This window comes from Gracilinanus agilis, chromosome 5, assembly GCF_016433145.1.
Source record: "Gracilinanus agilis isolate LMUSP501 chromosome 5, AgileGrace, whole genome shotgun sequence".
NCBI classification, from domain to species: domain Eukaryota; kingdom Metazoa; phylum Chordata; class Mammalia; order Didelphimorphia; family Didelphidae; genus Gracilinanus; species Gracilinanus agilis.
In genome coordinates, this window is record NC_058134.1 from 110,911,534 (window position 1) to 110,934,604 (window position 23,071).

Genomic DNA, 23,071 nt, shown 5'->3' on the forward strand with positions numbered 1-23,071 from the left:
CCATGCCCTCTTTGTGTGTAATAGAATATTCTATTTTCTTATTCGCTCAAGTTTTTCTTGGTGTCCCATGCTATTCTCCCCCTCTTTCCCATCCCCCATGCCATCTTAGATTATTTAGTGTTCCACCCTCACCCTGTTAATTATTCTTCTGATTACTATAATAGTGAATATTATAATAGTGAATAGAGTTCACTACAGAGAATTAAACATAACATTTCTCTACAAAGGAATACAGATAATTAGATCTCACTGAGGCCCTTAAAAAGGCAAATTTAAAAATTATAAGTTTTCTTTCTTTCCCCTCTGTATCTTATTTACCTTTTCAGGTTTCTCTCTATTTTTGTGGTTGGATATCAAACTTTCCATTTAGCCCCGGTCTTTTCTGTGCATATACCTGGAATTCTTCAATTTTGTTGAATGCCCATACTTTCCCCTGGAAATATATAGTCAATTTTGATGGGTAGTTGATCCGTGGTTGCAGGCCCAGCTCTCTTGCCTTTCTGAATATTGTATTCCACGCCTTGCGGTCTTTTAGTGTTGAGGCTGCCAGATCCTGTGTGATCCTGATTGTTGCTCCTTGATATTTGAATTGTTTCTTTCTGGCTTCTTGTAAGATTTTTTCTTTTGCTTGGAAACTCTTGAATTTTGCAATGATGTTTCTTGGTGTTTTCCTTTCTTGATCGAATGCCGCAGGTGTTCTATGAATCCTTTCAATGTCTATATTGCCCTCTTGTTGTAGGACTTCAGGGCAATTTTGCTGAATTATTTCTGTTAGTATAGAGTCCAGGTTTTTATTAATTTCTGGTTTTTCTGGAAGACCAATTATTCTCAAATTGTCTCTTCTAGACCGGTTTTCTTGGTCTGTCACTCTCTCATTGAGATATTTCATGTTTCCTTCTATTTTTTCAGTCTTTTGGCTTTGTTTTATTTGTTCTTGTTGTCTTGAGAGATCATTAGTTTCTACTTGCTCAATTCTAGCCTTTAGGGATTGATTTTCGGCTATAATCTTTTGGTTTTCGGCCATAATCTTCTGGTAATCGGCCATAATCTTTTGGTTTTCGGCCATAATCTTCTTGTTTTCGGCCATAATCTTCTGGTATTCCTTTTCAATCTGGTCATTTCTTGTGTTCAATTTGCTTATCAGTTCATTTGGTTTCTGAGCCTCGCTTTCCAGTTGCAAGATTCTACCTTTAAAGCTGTTATTTTCTTGCCAGATCTCTTCCATTTTCCTCAGAATCTCAGATTTGAACTCTTCCATAGCTTGTGAGGAGTTTTCCTTATTTGGGGAGGGTCTGGATGGTTGTTTGTTCTCCTCCTCTGTTTGCTCGGTTGTCTGGATTTTCTCTATGTAGAAGCTGTCGAGTGTGTTAAAGACTTCTTTTTTTTGTTATTATTCTTTCTCTTCTGAATTTCCTGTAACTGATTAGCCATCATTAGCCCAGCAGCTTCTCAGGTTTATCCTCGCTCTCAGTGTCTGTCTGAGATCTATTGGCTCCTGAGGTCTGAGTTCTAGTTTTTTCCAAGGTCAAGCCCCCTGGTGGATTCCCTTGCTTGATCCTCTGCAGGAGGTTCCTTTACAAGTCTCAGGGAGCTACTTCCACAGTCGTATACCCGTCTGCACAGGTTCCCCACGTAGGCTTTAGTTTCTGGCTGTGTTTGCCTCCACCCACGCCTCTGCTCAGCGGGCACTCCGCTCCCAGCGTCCACTCTCTGCTCCCACGCGCTCAGATTTCGCGTGCGTTCTTGACTTAATGGGGTCCTAAGTCTTGCTGCTCTCAGGAACAGGTCCCGGAGCTGCCGATGACTCGATGGGTGCCCCAAACTTGCTCTATTTCTTTTTAGCTGGGTTCGGAGCTATAGGTGAGTGTGGAGGGGGTGGGGGTGGGGCGGTTGCTCAGCTCGCGATTGAGTGAGAGCCCTTTTTAGCCTGGAAATGTCTCGATTCCACGTACCTTCCACGCTGTGCCCTGTTGTGGGGTTCCTCCGTTCGTCTGGACTTGTTTTTATGTCCCCTTGAGGAGTTTTGTGTGTTTCGGTCAGGAGAGGTTAAGAGCTGCTTCTTACTCTGCCGCCATCTTAACCCGGAACGGCTATAAATATTTTTGTACGAGTCTTTTTTCTTATTATCTCTTTGGAGTATAACCCTAGCAGTAGTATAGCTGGATCAAAGGGCAGGCAGTCATTTAAAGCCCTTTGGACATAATTCCAAATTGCCTTCCAGAATGGTTGGATCAATTTACAACTCCACCAGTAGCACATTAATGTTCCAATTTTGCCACACCCCCTCCAACATTTATTACTTTCCTTTACTGTCATAATCAATTAGGTATAGAAAGCTATCTTACCCTACAGGAAAATAGGAGGGGAAGGGGATAAGAGAAGCAGTGTGGGACTGATAGAAAAAAGGGCAAATTGGGGAAAATGGAGGTTGGAAACTAAACAGGGTTGTAAAAATAGGACAGAATATAATGTACAGTAATCATAATGGTACAAAATTTTTTATAAGTTTCTAATAGAAGCCTCGTATCTCAAATGCATTAATGAGTTGAATATATAATTATAGCAGTCATTTACCAACTGATAAATGATCAAAGGATACGAACAGGCAGTTCTCAAAGTCATTAAAGCTCTCTATAGTCATGCAAAAATGCTCTAAATAACTATTAGAAAGAAATGCAAATTAAAATAACTGAGGTACTACCCTATACCTATCAGACTGGCTATTATGAATGAAAAGGAAACTGACAAAACTTGGAAGAGATATGGGAAGGCTGGGACATGAATGCATTGTTGGAGGAGTTGTGAACTGATTCAGTCATTCAGGTGAGCATTTTAGACCTATGCCCAAAGGACTATAAAATAGTACATACCCTTTGACCCATTGCTAGGTTTGTATCTAAAAAAGATTTTTCTTAAAAAGAAAAAAAATTATTTAGAGCAACTCTTTTTAGGAGGACAAAGATTTGGAAAGTGAGGGGATTGGGGAATGGCTAAATTAGTTATAGTGTATGATTATAAAGGAATACAATTCTTTTGTACAAACAAAAACAATGCAACCAAAATCAGAAGGGAAACAATAACTGGGAAAAAATCTTTATAACAAAAAACTCTGACAGAGGTCTAATTACTCAAATATGCAAGGAGCTAAATCAATTGTATAAAAAATCAAGCCATTCTCCAATCAATAAATGGGCAAGGGACATGAATAGGCAATTTTCAGATAAAGAAATCAAATCAATAAGCACATGAGAAAGTGTTCTAAATCTCTAATAATTAGAGAAATGCAAATCAAAACAACTCTGAGGTATCACAGATTGGCTAAAATGATAGCAGGGGACAGAAATGAATGTTGGAGGGGATGTGGCAATATTGGGACATTAGTGCATTGCTGGTGGAGTTGTGAACTGATCCAACCATTCTGGATGGCAATTTGGAACTATGCCCAAAGAGCTCTAAAAGACTGCCTGCCCTTCAAGCCAACCATAGCATTGCTGGGTTTGTACCCCAAAGAGATCATAGATAAAAAAGACTTGTACAAAAATATTTATAGCCATGTTTTTTGTGGTGGCAAAAAACTGGAAAATGAGGGTATGCCCTTCAATTGGGGAATGGCTGAACAAATTGTGGTATATGCTGGTGATGGAATACTATTGTGCTCAAAGGAATAATAAACTGGAGGAATTCCATGTGAACTGGAAAGACCTTCAGGAATTGATGCAGAGAGAAAGGAGCACATAATAAGAACATTGTAAACAGAGACTGACACACTGTGGTAAAATCGAATGTAATGGACTTCTGTACTAGCAGCAGTGCAATGATCCAGGATAATTCTGAGGGATTTATGGTAAAGAACGCTACCCACATTCAGAGGAAGGACTGCAGGAGTGGAAACACAGAAGAAAAAACAACTGCTTGAACACATGGGTTGATGTGGACATGATTGGGGATGTAGATTCAAAAGGACCACACCAATGCAACTATCAATAATATGTAAATAAGTCTTGATTGATGACACATTTTAAAACCAGTGGAAATGTGCATTGACTATGGGGGGGGGGGGGGAGTGAAGGGGAAAGTAAAAACATGAATCATGTGACCATGGAAAATTTTTCTAAAAAAATAAAATATTTAAATCCTCTTAAAAAAAAAAAAGAAAGAAAGAAATACAATTGTGCTGTTAGAAACAACAAGCAAGAGGAGTTTGGAAAAACCTGGAAAGACTTACATAAACTGAAGCAGAGTGGAATAAGCAGAACCTGGTGAGTATAACATTGTACAATGACAGGAATACTTTACAATGAACAACTGTGGATAACAACTATACTCAGCAATACAATGATCCAAAACTCTCCCAAAAGGCATCTGCTTCCAGAAAAAAAGAAATGAGTTTGAATCCAGACCAAAGTAAAGTTTTTTCACTTTTTCATATTTTTTCTATTTGAGTTTCTTTCCACAAAAGGATTACTATGGGGAAATGTTTTACAGGATTACACATATAAAATCTATATGAAAATGCTTACTATTTCAAGGGGTGTGGAGAGCTGATGGGGGGAATGTGAGACTCAATATTCTTTGAAAAATGTTGGAAAATGTTTACATGTAATTGGGGAGGGAATGAATAAATAAAATAGTTCAAATATGATTCTACATGAAACCTTTCCTTATATTCCCAAATTCAATGTCCTCTCAGTCAATATATTGTCATGTGTAGCTATAAGTTGTCTCCCACAGAATGTAAGTTCCTTGAGGTTCCTATCAATTGGAAAAGTGAAGCTGTCAACTTTGTACAATTCTGCTTCACTTAAAAATCCAATTCATTCACAAGTCAAGACATCACCCTGTGACATCATTGTTGTTTTCTGAAAACAAAAGGACAAACAACATCAATTGGAGAACTGCTAACAAAATTATATAGTATATAGATATAACTGAATATCATTATACGACAAAAAAAAATTAGGAAAGGGATTGTTTCAGTGAAGCCTGGATAGATTTGTATGAACTGATACAAAGTGAAGTGAATAGAACCAGAAGAATAATTTACAGTTTCTAAAAAACTGTAAAGAAAAAAAACCTTTGAAAGACTTAGGAACTCTGATCAAAACCATTCCAAATGACTCATGATGAAAAATGCTGCTCCCACAGCGTGATAAAGAAGTGATGAGTGATGGGTACAGACACTTTTTTTTGGACATAACCAAAATGGAGCAATTTTTCCTTGAATGTACAAGTTCATAACAGAGGATGCTTTTTTTTTTTTTGCTTCCACAATGGAAAGGGAGAGAAGGAGATAGAAGGAAGAGAATGTACCAAGAAACTAAAGACAGGATCACACAAAGACAACTTCTCGTACAATGAGAGGAAATCTTGGAAGGCAACATTTAAAATTTTTTATTTATTTGATTTAGAATGTTATTCCATGGTTACGTGATTCATGTTCTTTCCCTCCCCGTGTCCCTCCCCTCTCCCATAGCCAAGAAGTAATTCCACTGGGTTTTACATGCATCATTGTTCAAAATCTATTTCCATATCATTGATATTTGCAATAGAGTGATCATTTAGAGTCTACATCCCAAATCATATCCCCATCGAACCATGTGATTAATCATATATATTTCTTCTGTGTTTCTGCTCCCACAGTTCCTTCTCTGGATGTGGACAGCGCTCTTTCTCATAAGTCCCTCAGAACTGTCCCGGATCATTGCATCACTGCTAGTAGAGAAGTCCATTATGTTCAATTGTGCCACAGTGTATCAGTCTCTATGTACAATGTTCTCTTGGTTCTGCTCCTTTTGCTCTGCATCAAATCCAGTTTACATGGAATTCCTCCAGTTCATTATTCTTTTCAGCACAATAGTATTCCATCACCATCAGATACCATAATTTGTTCAGTCATTCCCCAATCAAAGGGCATCCCCTCATTTTCCAATTTTTTTTGCCACCACAAAGAGCACGGCTATAAATATTTTTGTGCACGTATTTTTCCTTACTAACTCTTTAGGGTACAAACCCAGCAGTGGTACAGCTGGATCAAAGGGCAGACAGTCTTTTAAAGCTCTCATAGTTCCAAATTGGGAAGGCAACATTCTAAAAGGCAAAAGATACAGGCTTACAACCAAAAATAATCTAGCCCACCAATGGAAAAAAATGGATCATTACTTTGTGCATTTATGATGAAAATATAGGAGCTGAGTAGGATTTTCTGATGAAATACAAATACAAGAATTCAGAGATACCCAGGAAGGTAAATTTCTTTGAGCAGGAGGAAAGAGCTATATGATGATGCCATGCTAACATTAGCTTTAATATCTACAAAGGGTTAAAGTAGTTAAAATAAGAACAGGGGATCCTGAAAGTATAATGGTTCTATTCTAATGGTTTTAAGAGAGGAAATAGGGTGTAAGAGGACTATACTAGGGTAGAAAGGAGGAAGATATATTGGGTGCATAAGAGTACACAAACACGGAGCTTATATATACATACATGGGTGGGAAAAATGGACACCTTATCTGAAACAAAGGATGGTTGAATACCCACAATTTGGTATAGAAATACATCAAACTCAATGGGGAAACAAATAGACAAAGGGGGAAAGATTGGGTTAAGGGGAAAAAATAATGCTGGAGAGGGAATAGTCACAAGAAAACCAATTTTCTTGATCCTGCAGCTCACACTACCTATAACTGCAGCTCTGCTTAGTTTCAACTCCAGGAAACAAGATGCCCCTTCCAGGATAAGCTGATCACTTCAGATTTTATCATTATGCTGCCAATTTGGATGTTCAATACATTTCCAATTCTCTCAGGATCCTCTCTCCTCAGAATGGAGGATAAAATACAAAACTCTACCCAAAGCTTTCCTTTATACAAGGCAGAACCTGGACCATATAGCTCACCCCATCTTCATTTGCAACTCTGTTTAAGTTTCAATCCCAAGGTCCAAAATACTTCCTGGTGGTGCCTTGCCTCAAACCCCTAACCAGTTTCCAAAAGTATCTACCTCCAGTTGATTATAAGTTCCTTGGAGGCAGGGCCTCTCTTTTCTGTAGCTTAGCAAAGTGCTTAGCACAGAGTAAGCACTTAATTTAAAAAAAAAAAGAAAGAAAAGTAAAAAGTAGTATCTGTATTGTCTCTATGACAACTGGGGAACTCCTTCACAAACTAAGGTATATGAATGTAACAGAGTAGTACTACATATAAAACGAAGGAGACAATTCCAGAGAACCCAGAGTAGTATGAACTTAAGCATACTGAAGTGAGCAGAACCAGGAGAACAATTAAAGAATTGAAACAATATAAAGAAAAACAACTGTGAAAGATTGAAAAACTCTGATCAATACTATGACTAATCATAATCCCAGAAAAGATATGAAGCATAGATACCAACCTCCTGACAGATAAGTGATACACAAAGAAGCATATAATTCTGAATATGCCATTGCAGAGATTTATTTTGCTTGCCTATGCTTATTTGTTTTTGTTAAAAATGCCTTAACTTTTAATTCCTCAAACCATAATCATAATTTATAGGACAATATACCTGATGTAATAAAAAAAAAGACATGACAAAACTACAACAAATATAAGACCTCAGGAATGTGCATCGAATTGACACACTGCATTAATCAATAGCTGCAGTTTTTGCAAACTGTACCTATAACAGTCCCTGATATAAGAAGAATTTCCTGTTTAAGCTGAAGTATTTTTTCTGACTATAGAACATCATTCCTTCTGTGGCAGATTTTTACAATTCCTCTAATGCATTTGGGATGACTGTCAAAGTTACCTGAAGGTTTCCTGACAACTCAAGTCTCCTGCTAAAAACTAACCTTCTGATGAGTTTTTAGAAACTTCCATATCTACCACTTCTGCCACCAAATCCATAGCCATCACCCTGGGAACCTGAGCTTCTTCCACCAAAACTATGCTCTTTCATAAATCCATTACTTGATTGCTGCTGCCCACTCTAATTTCCAAAATTATAATTTCTACTACCATCTAAGTTACTATCATCAAAATCTCCATTATCATATCCTCCACCACCATCACCAAAACCCTCCCTAATATTGCCAAGATTATTTCCATAGTTGCCACTATCTCTACAAAATCCATTATATCTAGCCTCTCCACCTCCATAACTGCCTCTGTAGTACCACCACTACCACTTTTCCCATAAAAGTTTCTACCATAACCAGCATTCCCTACACAACCCATAAAATTGCCAAAGTCACCTCTACAATTTCTTTTGAGCCAGTAGATTACATCTCTTGCTTTGAAAGGATCTTTTTCACTTCACAATCATGCCCACTGCAATAGTATATCTCTGGAAAACTACTTTGTCAATTGTAACATGACCATCAAAAGTTATAAAAGCAAATCCTTTCCTTTCCAATCAATCTTCCTTGTCTTCAGTGGCTTTGATCTTGCCATACTTTTCAAGAGTCTTCTAAATTGTATTTTTCTGTCTTCTTTAAAATCATCAACAAAAATTTTCTTCTTGAAGGCTGTGCAGAATTCTCTCTAGAAACAGCTATCTTTGGTTCCACTATATGCCCCATTAACCTTATGTGGCTGAACACATATTGCTACACCTACCTCTTAGTATAAGTCACAAAGTCAAAGTCACTGAAATGTTTTGTTTCATCATGTAAAGAAAGAAAAGAGTATGAAAGTATTCTTGAAATTTTTTTAACATACAGAAGAGAGAAGAAGGAAGTTCAGAAGAACTTTGAAACATGTTAAAATTTATTAACTTTTTAATTTAAAAAAGTACACAATAGTCATTGCTTTATGTACAATCCTCTTTTTCTTTTTTTTTCTCTCTCTTTTTTTTAAACCCTTACCTTCCATCTTGGAGGCAATACTGTGTATTGGCTCCAAGGCAGAAAAGTGGTAAGGGTAGGCAATGGGGATCAAGGGACTTGCCCAGGGTCACACAGCTGAGAAGTGTGTCTGAAGTCATATTTGAATCTAGGACCTTCCATCTCTAGGCCTGGCTCTCAATCCACTGAGCTACCCAGCTGCCCCCCAATCCTCTTTTTCTGATATTCTTCCTATATGGAAATTTCTGTAACTTGGCACTGACCAAGTTCAGAACATAAAATTTAAAATGTATTTAAAATTTTTTAAATGCAAGCTCCTCAAAAACTTGCATTTAGTAGGCACCTGATAAATTTGTGTTGACTCTCTTATGAAAGACGTATCCATCATCATTCCAATAAATCAACCATCAACTCAGAAACTATTTTGATAAATCCAAGCTGTGAAGACTAGATAGATTATAAGTCTATCCTACCTAATGTCTAAAACTTTTCAGAAAAGGAGATTAAACTTCCTGCCCTTAATAACCTGCTTCATTCAAGAAGTGACAAAGATGCCACACTAGTAATTTAGAAGAATTATGAACTTCAATCCAAATTGTTAAACCCAAAGATCCCAGCTTTTGGAATGAGAACTTGATCTTTAACAAAAACTGCTGGGAAAATTGGAAAACAGTATGGCAGAAGCTAAGTATATACCAATATCTCACATCCCCATACCAAGATAAGATCAAAATGGATGTATGATTTAGATATAAAGAGTGATACCGCAACTAAATCAGAGGAACACAGAATAGTTTAACTGGTAGATCTTTGAAGAAGGGAAAAATGTATGACCAAATAAGAGATAAAGAATAAGATGTTAAATTAACAATTTTGATTATATTAAATTAAAAAGTTTTCATACAAACAAAATTAATGTAAACAAAATTAGAAGGGAAACAACTGGGGAAAAAATTCTATAATAAATGTTTCTATAAAAGTTTAATTTCTCAAACTTATAGAGAACTAAGCCAAATATATAAGAATACAATCCATTCCCCAACTGTTAAGTGATCAAAGCATATGAACAAGTTATTTTCAAATAAAAAAAAATCAAAGTTATCAATAACCATACAAAAAATGTTCTAAATTACTCTTATTTAGAAAAAGACAAATTAAAACAATCCTGAGGTACCACCTAACACCTATCAGATTAGCCAATATAGCAGTAAAGGAAAGTGGTAAATGCTGGAGGGGATGTAGTAAAATTGGGACACTAATACATTGTTGGTGGAGTTGTGAACTGATCCAACTATTCTGGAGGGCAATTTGGAACTATGTCCAAAGGGATGTAAAACATGCATACCCTTTAATAAGGTAATACCGCTACTGGGTCTATATCCCAAAGAGATCATTAAAAAGGGGAAAGGACCTACTTGTACAAAAATACTTATAGCAGCTCTTTTTGTAGTGGCAAAGAATTGGAAATTGAGGGAGATGTCCATCATTTAGGGAATGGCCAAGTAAATTGTGGTACATGCTGGTGATGGAATATTATTGTGATATAAGAAATGATAAGCAAGATGATTTCAGAAAGAGCTGGAAAAGGACACTCCTGAAGGACTTATGTAAAAGAATGCTATCCACACTTCTCAGCTGTGTGACCCTGGGCAAGTCCCTTGACCCCCATTGCCTACCCTTACCACTTTTCTGCCTTGGAGCCAATACACAGTACTGACTCCAAGACAGAAGGTAAGGGTTTAAAAAAAAAAAAAAAGAATGCTATCCACATTGAGAGAAAGAACTATGGGAGTAGAAATGCAAAAGCAAAACATATGACATCACTTATCATATATATATATATATATATATGGATACGTGATTTGGAGTTTAGGCCTTAAAAATATCTCTATAGCAAAAATGAACAATATGGAAATAGGTATCAAGTAACAACATTTGTACAACCCACTGGAATTGCTTGTTGGCTCTGGGAGGGAGGAGGAAAGAGGGGAAGGCAAGAAAATGAATTGTGTAAACATGGAAAAATATTTTAAAATAAAATGAAAAAAGATGGAAAAAACAGTAAGAGCTGGAAAGATCTGCAGAAACTGATGCAGAGCGAAATAAGCAGAACTGGGAGAACATTATACACAATGACAGCAGTACTAGACAATGATTATCTGTGAAAACTTGGCTACTCAGCCTTGCAATAATCAGAGACAATCCAGAAAGACTTATGACAGGGAATGTTATCATCTACCTTCATGGAAAGAGCTGTTGGAGTTGTCTTTCCCATCAGTATATTTTTGGTTTTATTTTGGGGTTTTGGTTATGTATGAGTTTGCTCTTACAACAATGACCAATATGGAAGTGTGTTTTGCATGACAATAAAAATAATTTTTTTAAAAAGCCAATCCAGGGGACAGCTGGGTGGCTCAGTGGATTGAGAGGCAGGTCTAGAGACAGGAGGTCCTAGGTTCAATCTGGCCTCAAACTTCCTAGCTGTGTGACCTTGGGCAAGTCACTTAACCCCCATTGCCTACTCTTAGCACTCTTCTGCCTTGGAGCCAATACGCAGTATTGACTCCAAGACGAAAGGTAAGGGTTTAAAAAAAAAAACCAAAAACAATCTAAATTGTTTTAATGCAATGTCCAGCTATAAAAATAATGAAATTGGGTTTTGGCTGCTACTGTTTTAAGCATGCCATGGTTGTTCAACATCTAAAAGACTGCTGACCCTAGCAAACTAGCCAGTTTAGCAAGCCACATATATATTCAGGAAATACAGCCATTTTTTAGAATTCTGGAATACCTCTCAGAGACAGTTTATAAGCCAAAGAAAATTACATTAATTTATAATTACACAAGTTTTTTATTTGGTTACCTTCTTTTATTTACCAGATTTGGTCAGAAAATACCTTTTGGCTCTTTAGAAAAATCAAATGCACTCTTAAAACTGAAAATGTCACTACAAAGATTATTCAAAATAATGTGGCAAAGGCTCTGAAATCAGCTCCAAATCCAGGTGATAACATTTTATTATTATACTTCACATATTTTGAGAGGGGTAAAGATTTTCCTAACCCCTAATAAATAATTGTGGCAGAAGAGAAGTTATATCTTTTTAAGAGGATGTCATACTAGAACATTTTGGTCTTCAGAGTTGTAGATATAACTGAGATAGAGGAAGAAAACAGTCAGCAGAGCAGATCTTCCAAACAAAACTGATATTTTGAGTCTGGGAAAACATACTCCCATAGTTAGTAGCACTAAGGTACCTCATTTGTTACTCCACATAATTTCCTAACCACTACACAGGCGACAAAGATTCTTCATTCACAGCTTCAAAAGGCCGCTTTGCCTAAGACGTAAAGCTTTGAAATCACATAGGAATGAAGCCTATGATCACTTAATCACTTTCCTTTCTTATAACACTCAAGACTAATTAGATAGTGAACTTTTTTTTTTAGTCAAGAGAATTTTTGAAATGGAAAATATTCAATTAATTTTATGTATAGCCATTGGTGTCTAGTATATTATAGACGTAAGTGTTCAATAGCTACAAATATATATATAATCTCCCCCAAATATATACAATCACTATTTTATTTATGATAGCATTTATTATTATGTAACAATAGCATTACCTTATCAGAACAGCAATAAATGGAAGTAGGAAATAAGAAAACAAAAAATCATAGGGACAAAACACAAACTGGATAGAAGGGTGTTCCCTTTCAGTTCCCTTTCATTTCCCTACCACTACTTATACAACATTTCAACTCCTCTAAGTTCCCTTCCAATTCTATGATTCTAATGAACAATCTAAGATCAGATCATATCCTTCCTCCTTTCCTATTGCATTTACAGTGAAAGAGAATGAATTCCTTTACAAAAGGCTAACCTGCTCTACTACAGCTAACTTTTCTAGTTCAAGCTATAGCTGTGTAGCTCCCTCCCAACCCCGCCCCCAAACTTACCTTCTGAGTGTTTTAAAGAATCAACAAAGTTCAATGTCAGTATCAACAAAAAGTACGTAACTAGTATATCTACATCAGCATCATCTTCTGAACCAAATATACTCCTCTAGGTATGTTCCTTCTACTTTTATGAGACTACCACTGTAAATGATGTAAAAACTCTCTATACAAGTTCTATTTATTTAGCTGTTTCAAATTTCTCAACTCTCACTGGCAGTCTCTACACTCTGCACAACAAAAATTTTACCACAGTGAACAACGGGGAAGAATACAGAGGATTCCAAGAATACAAATACTAACAGGCCAAATATGCTATATGAAAAAGTGTAAGAAACTAGATCTCTGAAGCAAATAGCAAATATAGGCTGCATTATGGTGTAGTACGTTGAAAGAACAGAGACCTTGTAGGCTACGTGATTTTGAATATAATTAAATCTCAAAGTAATCATAAGCAATAATGCTTGCCATTCCTTTCTTCAAACAAAAGTCAAAAAATCCAAAAACTTCAACCCAAAACTGAAGCATCCCAAACCAACCGAAAAGGAAAATTATTATTAGTCAGAGTACTAGCCATCCTTTCAACAAAGTAAGGGTTATGTACTGCTCTTCTGCATTGGAAATAAAATTTATCGATTCTAAGACAGAAGGTAAAGGAGGGAGGGAGAGAAAAAGGAAGAAAGGAAAGAAGGGCATAAATACATAAAATGAGAAGGTTGGACTAGATCCATGTTGGTGAACATATGGCACACATGCCAAAGCAATTCAGAGGGGGCTGCTCCCTTCCCTCCTCCACATACCTGAGTACATTTCCCACATGGCTCGTCCTTCTGCCCAGCAGCCCAATGGGAGCTCTTCCTCCTGCCCCTATCAGGGGTAAGGCAGGGGCTCACAAGTGGCATGAGGGTTGCAATTTCAGCATTAAAGTCTCTAAAAGACTCACAATCACTAAACTTTCTTCCAGTTTTAATTCTATAGTTCTATGTGTGAGGCAGAACAGAATAGGATTATCATCTCTTCTATCATAGGCTGACATGGCCTCTGGTTAACTACAAGCTCCAGGAAAGTAAAACAATGTCTACAAATATTCATGTGGCAATAGATGAATGCTATACTTCAAAGAGAAGTTCTTCCATTTGACCACCCAATTATTCAGAAGCAATTGGGAGGCACCAAAGCCAAACAGATATAGTTTTATAAGGTTGGAATACCAAATGTATCCAAAGGCCCACCAAATAAGCAAGCAAATAAGGAAAACATCCATCCATGGAATAACAATACTCACATATTTTGCTTCCAACTTCTTAGCCAACATTTCCACCTCATGTCTCTCTCGATGCTCATCATTAAACAGATCTTCTGAATGACTGGGCTTCTTCTGAGGCAGAACAAATGAAAAGAGAAGAAATAGAAGTATTAGTTTAATTTAAAGAATGAGTTTACACACTCATATATTAATGATAATGAAAGGTCTTCCCTGAAGACTGAGAAATAACTCTTAAGCCTTCTAAGGTTCATAATAAACAATATCCTGAACAGTACTATTTTCAGTGTTAATAAGTTTTGGATATTGTTTCTCTATGACTGGGTACCTAGAAAATTCAAATTAATGAAATTCTCAAAATAATTCCTTCTGGGGGCAGCTGGGTAGCTCAGTGGAATGAGAGTCAGGCCTAGAGACAGGAGGTCCTAGGTTCAAACCCGGCCTCAGACACTTCCCAGCTGTGTGACCCTGGGCAAGTCATTTGACCCTCATTGCCCACCCTTACCAATCTTCCACCTATGAGACAATACACCGAAGTACAAGGGTTTAAAAAAAAAAAAAATTCCTTCAGGGGGCAGCTAGGTGGCTCAGTAGATTGAGAGCCAGTCCCAGAGACAGGATGTCCTGGGTTCAAATCTAATGTCAGACACTTCCTAGCTATGTAACCCTGGGCAAGTCACAATCCCCATTGCCTAGTCCTTACCACTCTTCTGCCTTGGAATCAATACACTGATTCCAAGACGGAAAGTAAGGGTTTAAAAACATAATAATAATAATTCCTTCAATAATCTGACTTAAATTTATCAATTCACAGAAGATAAAAAGTAAAGTTAAAAATTAGTCATGATTTCTGTTTATTACTTCACTAACTAAAGAAGATTTTATGTAAAAAAAAAGTCTCTAAAAATCCTGATTATTAAATCAAGTAGCTTTTCAATTAACCACATATAAATTATACACCTCATAGATTATCTGAAGTTAATATTCAATCCCAGGCTGTCTCATACTCTACCAACCAGCTAATCTTTTGTACTTCACTGATGGCCTCTTCTGTTAATGGTACTAAAAAGAATACACACTAATTATAATGGAGCTGAGAAAAGAAGAAGGGCAATTTTTTTGAAAACAGCAAGAACAAAACTCATATGACATATTTCACAACCAAAAGAAATAGGTTTTTGATGACTTACTGCTTTAGATTATGTGAAACTGTTTCCTTCCTGTAGTATCAACGAATATAACTAAAAGTAGTCAAGTTAAAATAAATTTCAGCAGCTTTAGTTATTTTTTTTGTACAAACCCATAACAAAGTAAATGCCATTCTCTCACAAGCCCTTCTATTTCTCTTAAAGTCACTGTTGCTGGAGCTTGATTCTTCAGTAGGGATATTATAAAAATAGATTATTATTATCCAAAAAAACAAATAAACAGGAAAGGAGCTATTCATATGAAAAAAAAAACTATTTTCCATTTCACTATGGATAATTATTCCAGAACAACATTTTTTAAAAGAAATTTTGTTCCTTTTCATAAAAAACCAGACACAAAAGATATTACTTCAGCAAAAATAAAACATCAAGATGTATCTACGCATGCACTACTATGTGCAATTTTCCTCAAGAAAGATAAAAGGAACAGGAAAAGGTTTTCAAAAAACAGTCTTCCATATGAAAATAAACTAAAAAAGATTAAGATTCTTCAGATTAGACTCACAATGGCTGAAACAAATGATAAAATCAAAGTCAATTCCATAAGAAATATACCCAGCTGATACAGATTTGATCCCTAAATTGTGGAACATAAGAACTAGATCTCTTCAGTCTTGAAGTAGGACATTTTAGAATCAGTTAAAAACAAGTGTCACAGGGCAGCTGGGTAGCTCAGTGGATTGAGAGCCAGGCCTAGAGATGGGAGGTCCTAGGTTCAAATCCGGCCTCAGACACTTCCCAGCTGTGTGGCCCTGGGCAAGTCACTTGACCCCCATTGCCCACCCTTACCAATCTTCCACCTATGAGACAATACACGGAAGTACAAGGGTTAAAAAAAAAAAAACAAGTGTCACTTTACACTTTAGTCTGCATATGGAATTCATCAATCAGATAATATAGGTGAAAAATAAAAATTGCTTCAAGAACAATATGAAAAACTATGACAGAAAAGAGATTGGCATATACATTACTCATCTCTCTATGGGAAATAAAGGAACTATAGGTACAGACTATTGCATATGCTGTAAGAATTGCTTGCTTTGTCAGTTGATGGTTGATTTTGCTTAGCTGTTACTGTTTCCAAAGAGAACTCAAGTGGGGAAAAGGGTGAAGGGAAGAATATACTGGGAAACAACTGCAGTAAATAAATTAAACACCCAAAGGCTTCCATTTTTTTTTAAAGATAAGGAAAAGAGAAATTGAGAGAATGGCAAAAAGAAGGGCTGAAAAGTGCAAAGTGAGCTAACTACATACAAAGATCTCATTTAAATATCTTTCCACTTGAATTTCAATTGACCATATTGGAATAATTATTAATTTATTAAATGCCATCACCGTCATTTCCACCCATACTCTTTGTTATTTAACTGTAATTTGGTCTCTTCTTCCTGAAGAAGGATTTATTTAAAAATTTTAAATAATACTACATAGTAAAACTATGACATGGATATTCTAAGTTTAATCTTTTTTTTAAAATAACCCTTACCCTCTGTCTTAGAATTAATTCTATGTATTGGTTCTAAGGTAGAATAGCAGTAGAGGGGCAGCTGGGTAGCTCAGTGGAGTGAGAGTCAGGCCTAGAGACAGGAGGTCCTAGGTTCAAACCCGGCCTCAGACACTTCCCAGCTGTGTGACCCTGGGCAAGTCACTTGACCCCCATTGCCCACCCTTACCAATCTTCCACCTATGAGACAATACACCGAAGTACAAGGGTTTAAAAAAAAAAAAAATAATAGCAGTAGAGTCTAGGCAATTGGAGTTAAGTGACTGGCCCAGTCATAGAGCTAGGAAATAAACCTCCCATCATCTCCAAGCCTGGTTCTCTATTCACTGACCCACCTAGCAGCCCACTCTATTTCTATTTCTAACTCTAGTCTCTCTCCAGAGCTCCAAGTCCCAAAGCAATAACTGCCTATTGCACTTAAATTGGATGCCATGTAGAGAACTCAAAAGTAATGCATCCAAAATTGAACTAATTGTCTTTACTCCAAAATCTCTTCCTCTTCTCAATTTCCCTATTTCTATCAAGGGTTCTTTCTTCCCTCCAATCATTCAGATATTCACAACATTGGTGTCATCCTTGGGCATCCATTCTTGCACAATTACACATCCAACTGCTTGCCAAATATTGTAAATTTCTATCTCCATATCCTCTCCCAGTCTATTGCCTTTTCTCCACAAACACAGCCACTATCCTAGTTGAGGTCCTTATCTCTCATGTGGACTACTGCACTAATCTCACTGTCTTGAATCTCTCTCCTCTGTAATTCATCCTTCATATAACTACCAAAGCAATTTTCCTAAACCAAGTGTTACTGTTTTCTAGAAATGACACTAGTGGCTACCTATTATTTCCACAATCAAATATAAACCATATTTGGCACTTATAGACCTTCACAACAAGATTCCAATCTGCCTTTCCAGCCTTACTGAACATTATACATGCCCATGCATAGTGTGCTCCAACCAAACTGGCTTTCTTGTTGTTTCTCACATATGACATTTCATCTCCCATATCAATGCCTTTGCACTTGGCCTGTGCTCCATGCTTGGAATATACCATTTTTTGAAATCTCTAGTTTCTCCTCCAAGGCTTGGCTCAAATGCTACTTTCTAAATAAGGCCTTCCTGATCCTCTCAGCTACTAGTGTGTTCCCTTTAAAATCACCTTTTATCTATTCTGTATATGCCTATATACTGTTGGTATCGTATCCTGTCAGATCAAGTTCCTCTAGGACAGGAATAGTTTTTGTCTTCTGATTTCTCAGCATCTGCCACACTATAATCTGGGACATGGCATACACTTCATAAATTTTTGCTTCACTGACAGGTACTCTTAAAAGGAAATTAAAACCCATTTACGTTTGCATGTACAAACTTGTTAAAAAAAACTCTTTTGGGGGCAGCTGGGTAGCTCAGTGGAGTGAGAGTCAGGCCTAGAGATGGGAGGTCCTAGGTTCAAAACCCGGCCTCAGCCACTTCCCAGCTGTGTGACCCTGGGCAAGTCACTTGACCCCCATTGCCCACCCTTACCAATCTTCCACCTATGAGACAATACACCGGAAGTACAAGGGTTTAAAAAAAAAACTCTTTTATCCAAGTAATCCTCAAATCTAGTTTAATATTCCTTCAAAAAGAAAAATAAGTCTACAAATTTAAATCTTTTAAACAAAAAACTTAATTCTTCCCTACACAAGGAATAAAAGTAATATACTGAAATTAGAAGAACTCAAATAAAGCATTTCTAATAAAACTAACATTATTTTCAAGTCCATCCATTATATAAATAACTCTGCTTTCAAGGTTGACATGCCAGGTAATGGCTAACAATTTTGTTCCAAAAATTTGTAAAACACTTCCTTTAATAAATACCATTGTCTCCTACATTATCATTTTTATAGTAAAGCCTCAGGATTAATGGACTCCTCTGATTAACAAAGAGCTAACCAGAAAATCTATTTTGTTTCAATCCTTGTTTAATTTGTCTAAAAGGTATACATTTTTGGCTTTAACGAAGTAGAATATTGGAGAAGGAAATGGCAAATAACTACAGTATCTTTGCCAAGAAAATCTCAGAGACAGTATAGGGGGGGGGGGGGACATAAAGTCAAAAATGACTCAATCAACTGAACAACAATAAAAGTAGAATAGAGTGAATTTAATTTTCTCTTTCACTGATGATAGAGGCTCTTGAACTATAACAAAATTAACACAAATATCAATGAACACTACAATATAGTAGATAAATGTACTGACACTAGAATATTCCTTAGTAGGGATTCTGTGTGAATACATGTGTGTGAGTGATTTACCTCTCAAAAGTGGAGTATAGAAAAAATTAGTCAAAATTTTAACATATATACACTTTTTGTATTTGAAGGACAATGAAATTAAAGTATCACACAATAACAACTGCTGGATTTCTCATGTAACATATATTAACTTCTTCCAGTCTATCTAGTTGTTTAGAGTTTAAATCTCAGTGATTCATTCTTTTCTGAAATATAATATACTATATAAATGCCTCTGACTTCTCATTTTACTAGCAGAAATACAAAATATATTTTAGATTAATGTAAATTTAATGAATTTGATGTTGAAAATATTGTGACACATTTCACATAACTAGAGATTCCAAATAATAAATGCATAAATAAAAAATAAGGTTGGAATTGCTGTTTTGTTGACAAAGAAAATAAATTCCATTATTTTCATTTTGATTTTTATTGCTTCTCCTTCTTGAAACTTACTCTTAAATAACTGTAACTTTAATTACTATGGATTTGAAAGATGGTCCTACTTTTTTAATTTAATGACATATTCACTGAGCACAACAAATCATCTAAAAGTCTACCTTAAATGCAATAAAGTACTGTATTAAAAAATTCTTAAGATCAAGTAACATGACAAATGACATGTCATCTCACTAAAACATGAAGGATGTTTCTTCTCTAAACAAAAATGGCTATTTTTTCTATGGACACAACAAACAACTATACCTAAGGTACAGAAAAAAATACGAAAATGTAAAAAAATGGATTGTCTGTCCTTCATTACATGATAGTAACAATGATATTAACTTATCAAAGATAGCAGAGCTAGCTAGCACTTCAAAGATATTTTTCTCCTATATTCATTTACTTTAGAATATTCACCATACAACTCTATTAATTTATTTGCTATCTTAAGAATTTTGATTCATAATAGAGACTCATTTATTTGCTTTCTCCTGGGAATCTTTCATCTACATTTCATTTTTGCTAGCAAAAATCTCTAAATTTAAACCAAATCAGGTGAGTATATGTATGCATATTATAATGTTATGGAAAGAGGGTCTTGTGAAGTTATTGCATATATTGATTTATACAATTATAGTGACTTCTTTTAAAATGGGGAAACTTAGAAATTGGGAACTGAAGATTTATTTTAAGTTGAAAAAAACCCTAAATTATATTTGCGTTCTAATTTCCCCAAATTCAGAATTTCAAAATTATTTGGGGATGAAAAGATAATACAATCTCTTAAATTTAAGTAAATCTAAACACAGAAATGATATAAAGCACCATAAAATGATAGAGTGAGCCTTGCAATGGGATCCAAGAGTCTTGGGTTCTAATTCTCACTATGCCACTCGCTTTATTTGGCAAAGTAAATCAATTTTGCTGGACCTGTTTCCTCATTTAAAATAACTCAAATGATTCCTTCCAACTAACATTCTTCCACAATGCTATGAGTCCAAAGTCTTCTTCCTTTTAACAATTCAAACTGGTTGAACACATCTGGTCAAAGAATTAATTACTTTGAATAATGAACAAGGATGAATGAAGTCCAAAGAATTAATCAGATTTTAAGTTATATAAAGCCCAATAATATTATTTGGCAGTTATAGCATGCAATTATGAAAAATTCACCTTAACTTTTTTTTTTTAACTCTTACCTTCTTAGAATCAATACTGATTACAAGGCAAGAGAGTGGTTAAGGACTTGGCAATGAGGGTTAAGTGACTTGCCCTGGGTCACACAGCTCAGACGTGTTTAAAGCCATATTTGAACCCTCTCCAGGCCTGGCTCTCTATCCTTTGAGCCACCCTACTTTCAATTAAGAGAAGTGCAAATCCAAAGAACACATAGAAAGCCTATTAGTAAGTTATTGGACCCCCATTTCTGGGCAGCCAGTAAACTGTATAAATTCTAAATTATCTGGGGTCAATAATTCTCTTTTCACTATTACTAACAGCATCATATGATTTTATAAAAGACTAGCAGATGTCAAAAAGGTATCTTAAACTCTAACATGACCAAAACAGAACTTCTATTTTCTCCCAAACTTCCCCATTTCTTTTGATAGCATCACCATACTTCTGGTTATCTACTTTCCTAATCCTAGAGACATCCTTGACTCTTACTTCTCCCTCACATGCCATCAATTCTCAAGTTCTGTCAAAATTTTCTTCCCATGTTTTTTTGCATTCCTTCCTTCATCTAATTACCATCACCAGGAACATGAGGAAAACCTCCCAATTGACTTCCCTGCTTCCCATCTCTTTCATCTCTAAAGTTGTCTTCCAAACAGCCACCAAACTGATGCTTTTAAAATACAAATCTGACCATGCCCTGTATTCTCCCCAAACACATTTCCAGATCCAAAAGTCTTCACTGCCTCCCTATTACTGCAATAGGATAAAATACAAAATCTTCAACAAATCATTTAAACTCCTAGAAAATCTATTTCTCATCTACTTTCTTATCTTATTTGACATTACTCCACTTTACATAATATTGGTTTCAGTCAAACTGGACTTCTAAGCTGTTGTCTACACAATATTTCATCTCCTACCTTCTGCTTTTTGTACAAGTAGGCCCTCACATACCACTGGCTCATAAAATCCCCATTCTACTACAAAGCACAATTCAGGTGCCCCAAAGCCTAGATGAAGCTTTTCCCCAACCCCTACTTCAGTTATTACCACTGCTATTATTTTGTATTTACTTTTATGTACATGTTGTATCAACCCTGTAAGAACATAAGCTCCTTGAGGGCAGGGGCTGTTTCACATATAATCATTTGGATTTCATGTACATCGTCTATGTATTCTCAAATGCCTAGTACAATGGCCAAAATAACATTTAATTTTTTTTTACTTAAGAATCACAAACATGTGACATGAGCAAACCTCACCACCTACTGTTCCCCAATTATATTAAAAACAAGATTCTTAGATTTCAAAATGAAATTAGTAAGAAAAGAGCTCAACCTAAGGTCATCTGCCAAAAGAAAGTTGGTCACTTACAATTCCCTCTACCCACTGATCTTTAAATTAATAATTATATATGCTCAGTCAAAAATAACGATAATGATGATGCTAAATGCCACATAAAACAGAAGAGATAGCTATCTTCCCACACCTAAATTACCAACTAAGCAGGTCCCATAGTAACTTGAGCTTAAAAGGTTTACCCACAGGAACTAAAGAAGGTAATTAGATAACCTCCTCCAACAATTTTCCTGAAGTGAAATTCCTAGTCTTTGGGTAATTATTGGGACAAAATTACTTGCATAATTCCTTAAATACAGAAAAAGATCACACACTTATGTGGACAATACTTTGAGCTAGCAACTCTTGGTAGAGATCGAGTACATGCAAACAAATTGATGATGAGAAAGATTACTCAATCTCTCTGCTTCGTTTCGGTGTTGAAGGAAATGTCCTCAATGGGTTTTTTTTGCCTATCGGAAAAAGCTGGACAGCTAAAATCTAGGGTACAGCTTTATCCAGTTCCAAGTCTAAAAGAGAAAAAGATCAAACTACACACGTTTCAGAGTAGCAGCAGGTAAATAGGCCACAGAATAGTGTTAGGAAAAGGTGAAGGTGGGGACAATCATTATGTGTTGTTATAACCTTGGGAGATCCCAGGGAAAAGAAGCAAAGGAGGGCTGGCCTCGAGGTGTGTGGTCTGCTCCTGGCCCCCCTCCTTCCCTCTCTGGGATGGTGTGGGATGGACAGAGGCCTCACCGGCCCCACACAGAGGGCATCTTGCCTGCCCCGACCCCGAACTGGAAAGGGGCGAAGAAAAAAGGAAGAAGGAAAAGATGAAGGGAGGCAGGAAAAGATGAAGGGAAGAAGGAAGAGAGAGGGTGTTCGGTACCCGTTGTTCTCCGCAGAGCAGCAGCTCCGGATAACTGAACTCCACGCAGCTTTCGTCAGTGGGATCCTTCAGCACCAGCTCCAGTCGCACCGTCTCCCCCAGAGGCCGCGGTGGCTCGGCCCGGACGGCCGCTTCCCTGGCCGGGGGCGGCGGCGGCGGCGGCTGGAGGTGCAGT

The 23,071-nt window shown here is 36.5% G+C and overlaps 1 protein-coding gene across 1 annotated transcript in view; it reads right to left on the minus strand.

Annotated features, from left to right (window-relative positions):
- UBN2 (ubinuclein 2) overlaps nt 1-23,070 on the minus strand; it is a gene marked incomplete at its 5' end in the record, with an annotated part of 119,626 nt that extends 96,556 nt beyond the window's left edge. Inside the window, 2 exons of the mRNA XM_044679008.1 lie at nt 14,063-14,155; nt 22,897-23,070. Coding sequence (XP_044534943.1) covers nt 14,063-14,155; nt 22,897-23,070 — 267 coding nt within the window. The remainder of the gene's footprint in view (nt 1-14,062; nt 14,156-22,896) is intronic.
- Between the last annotated feature and the right edge of the window lies 1 nt (nt 23,071).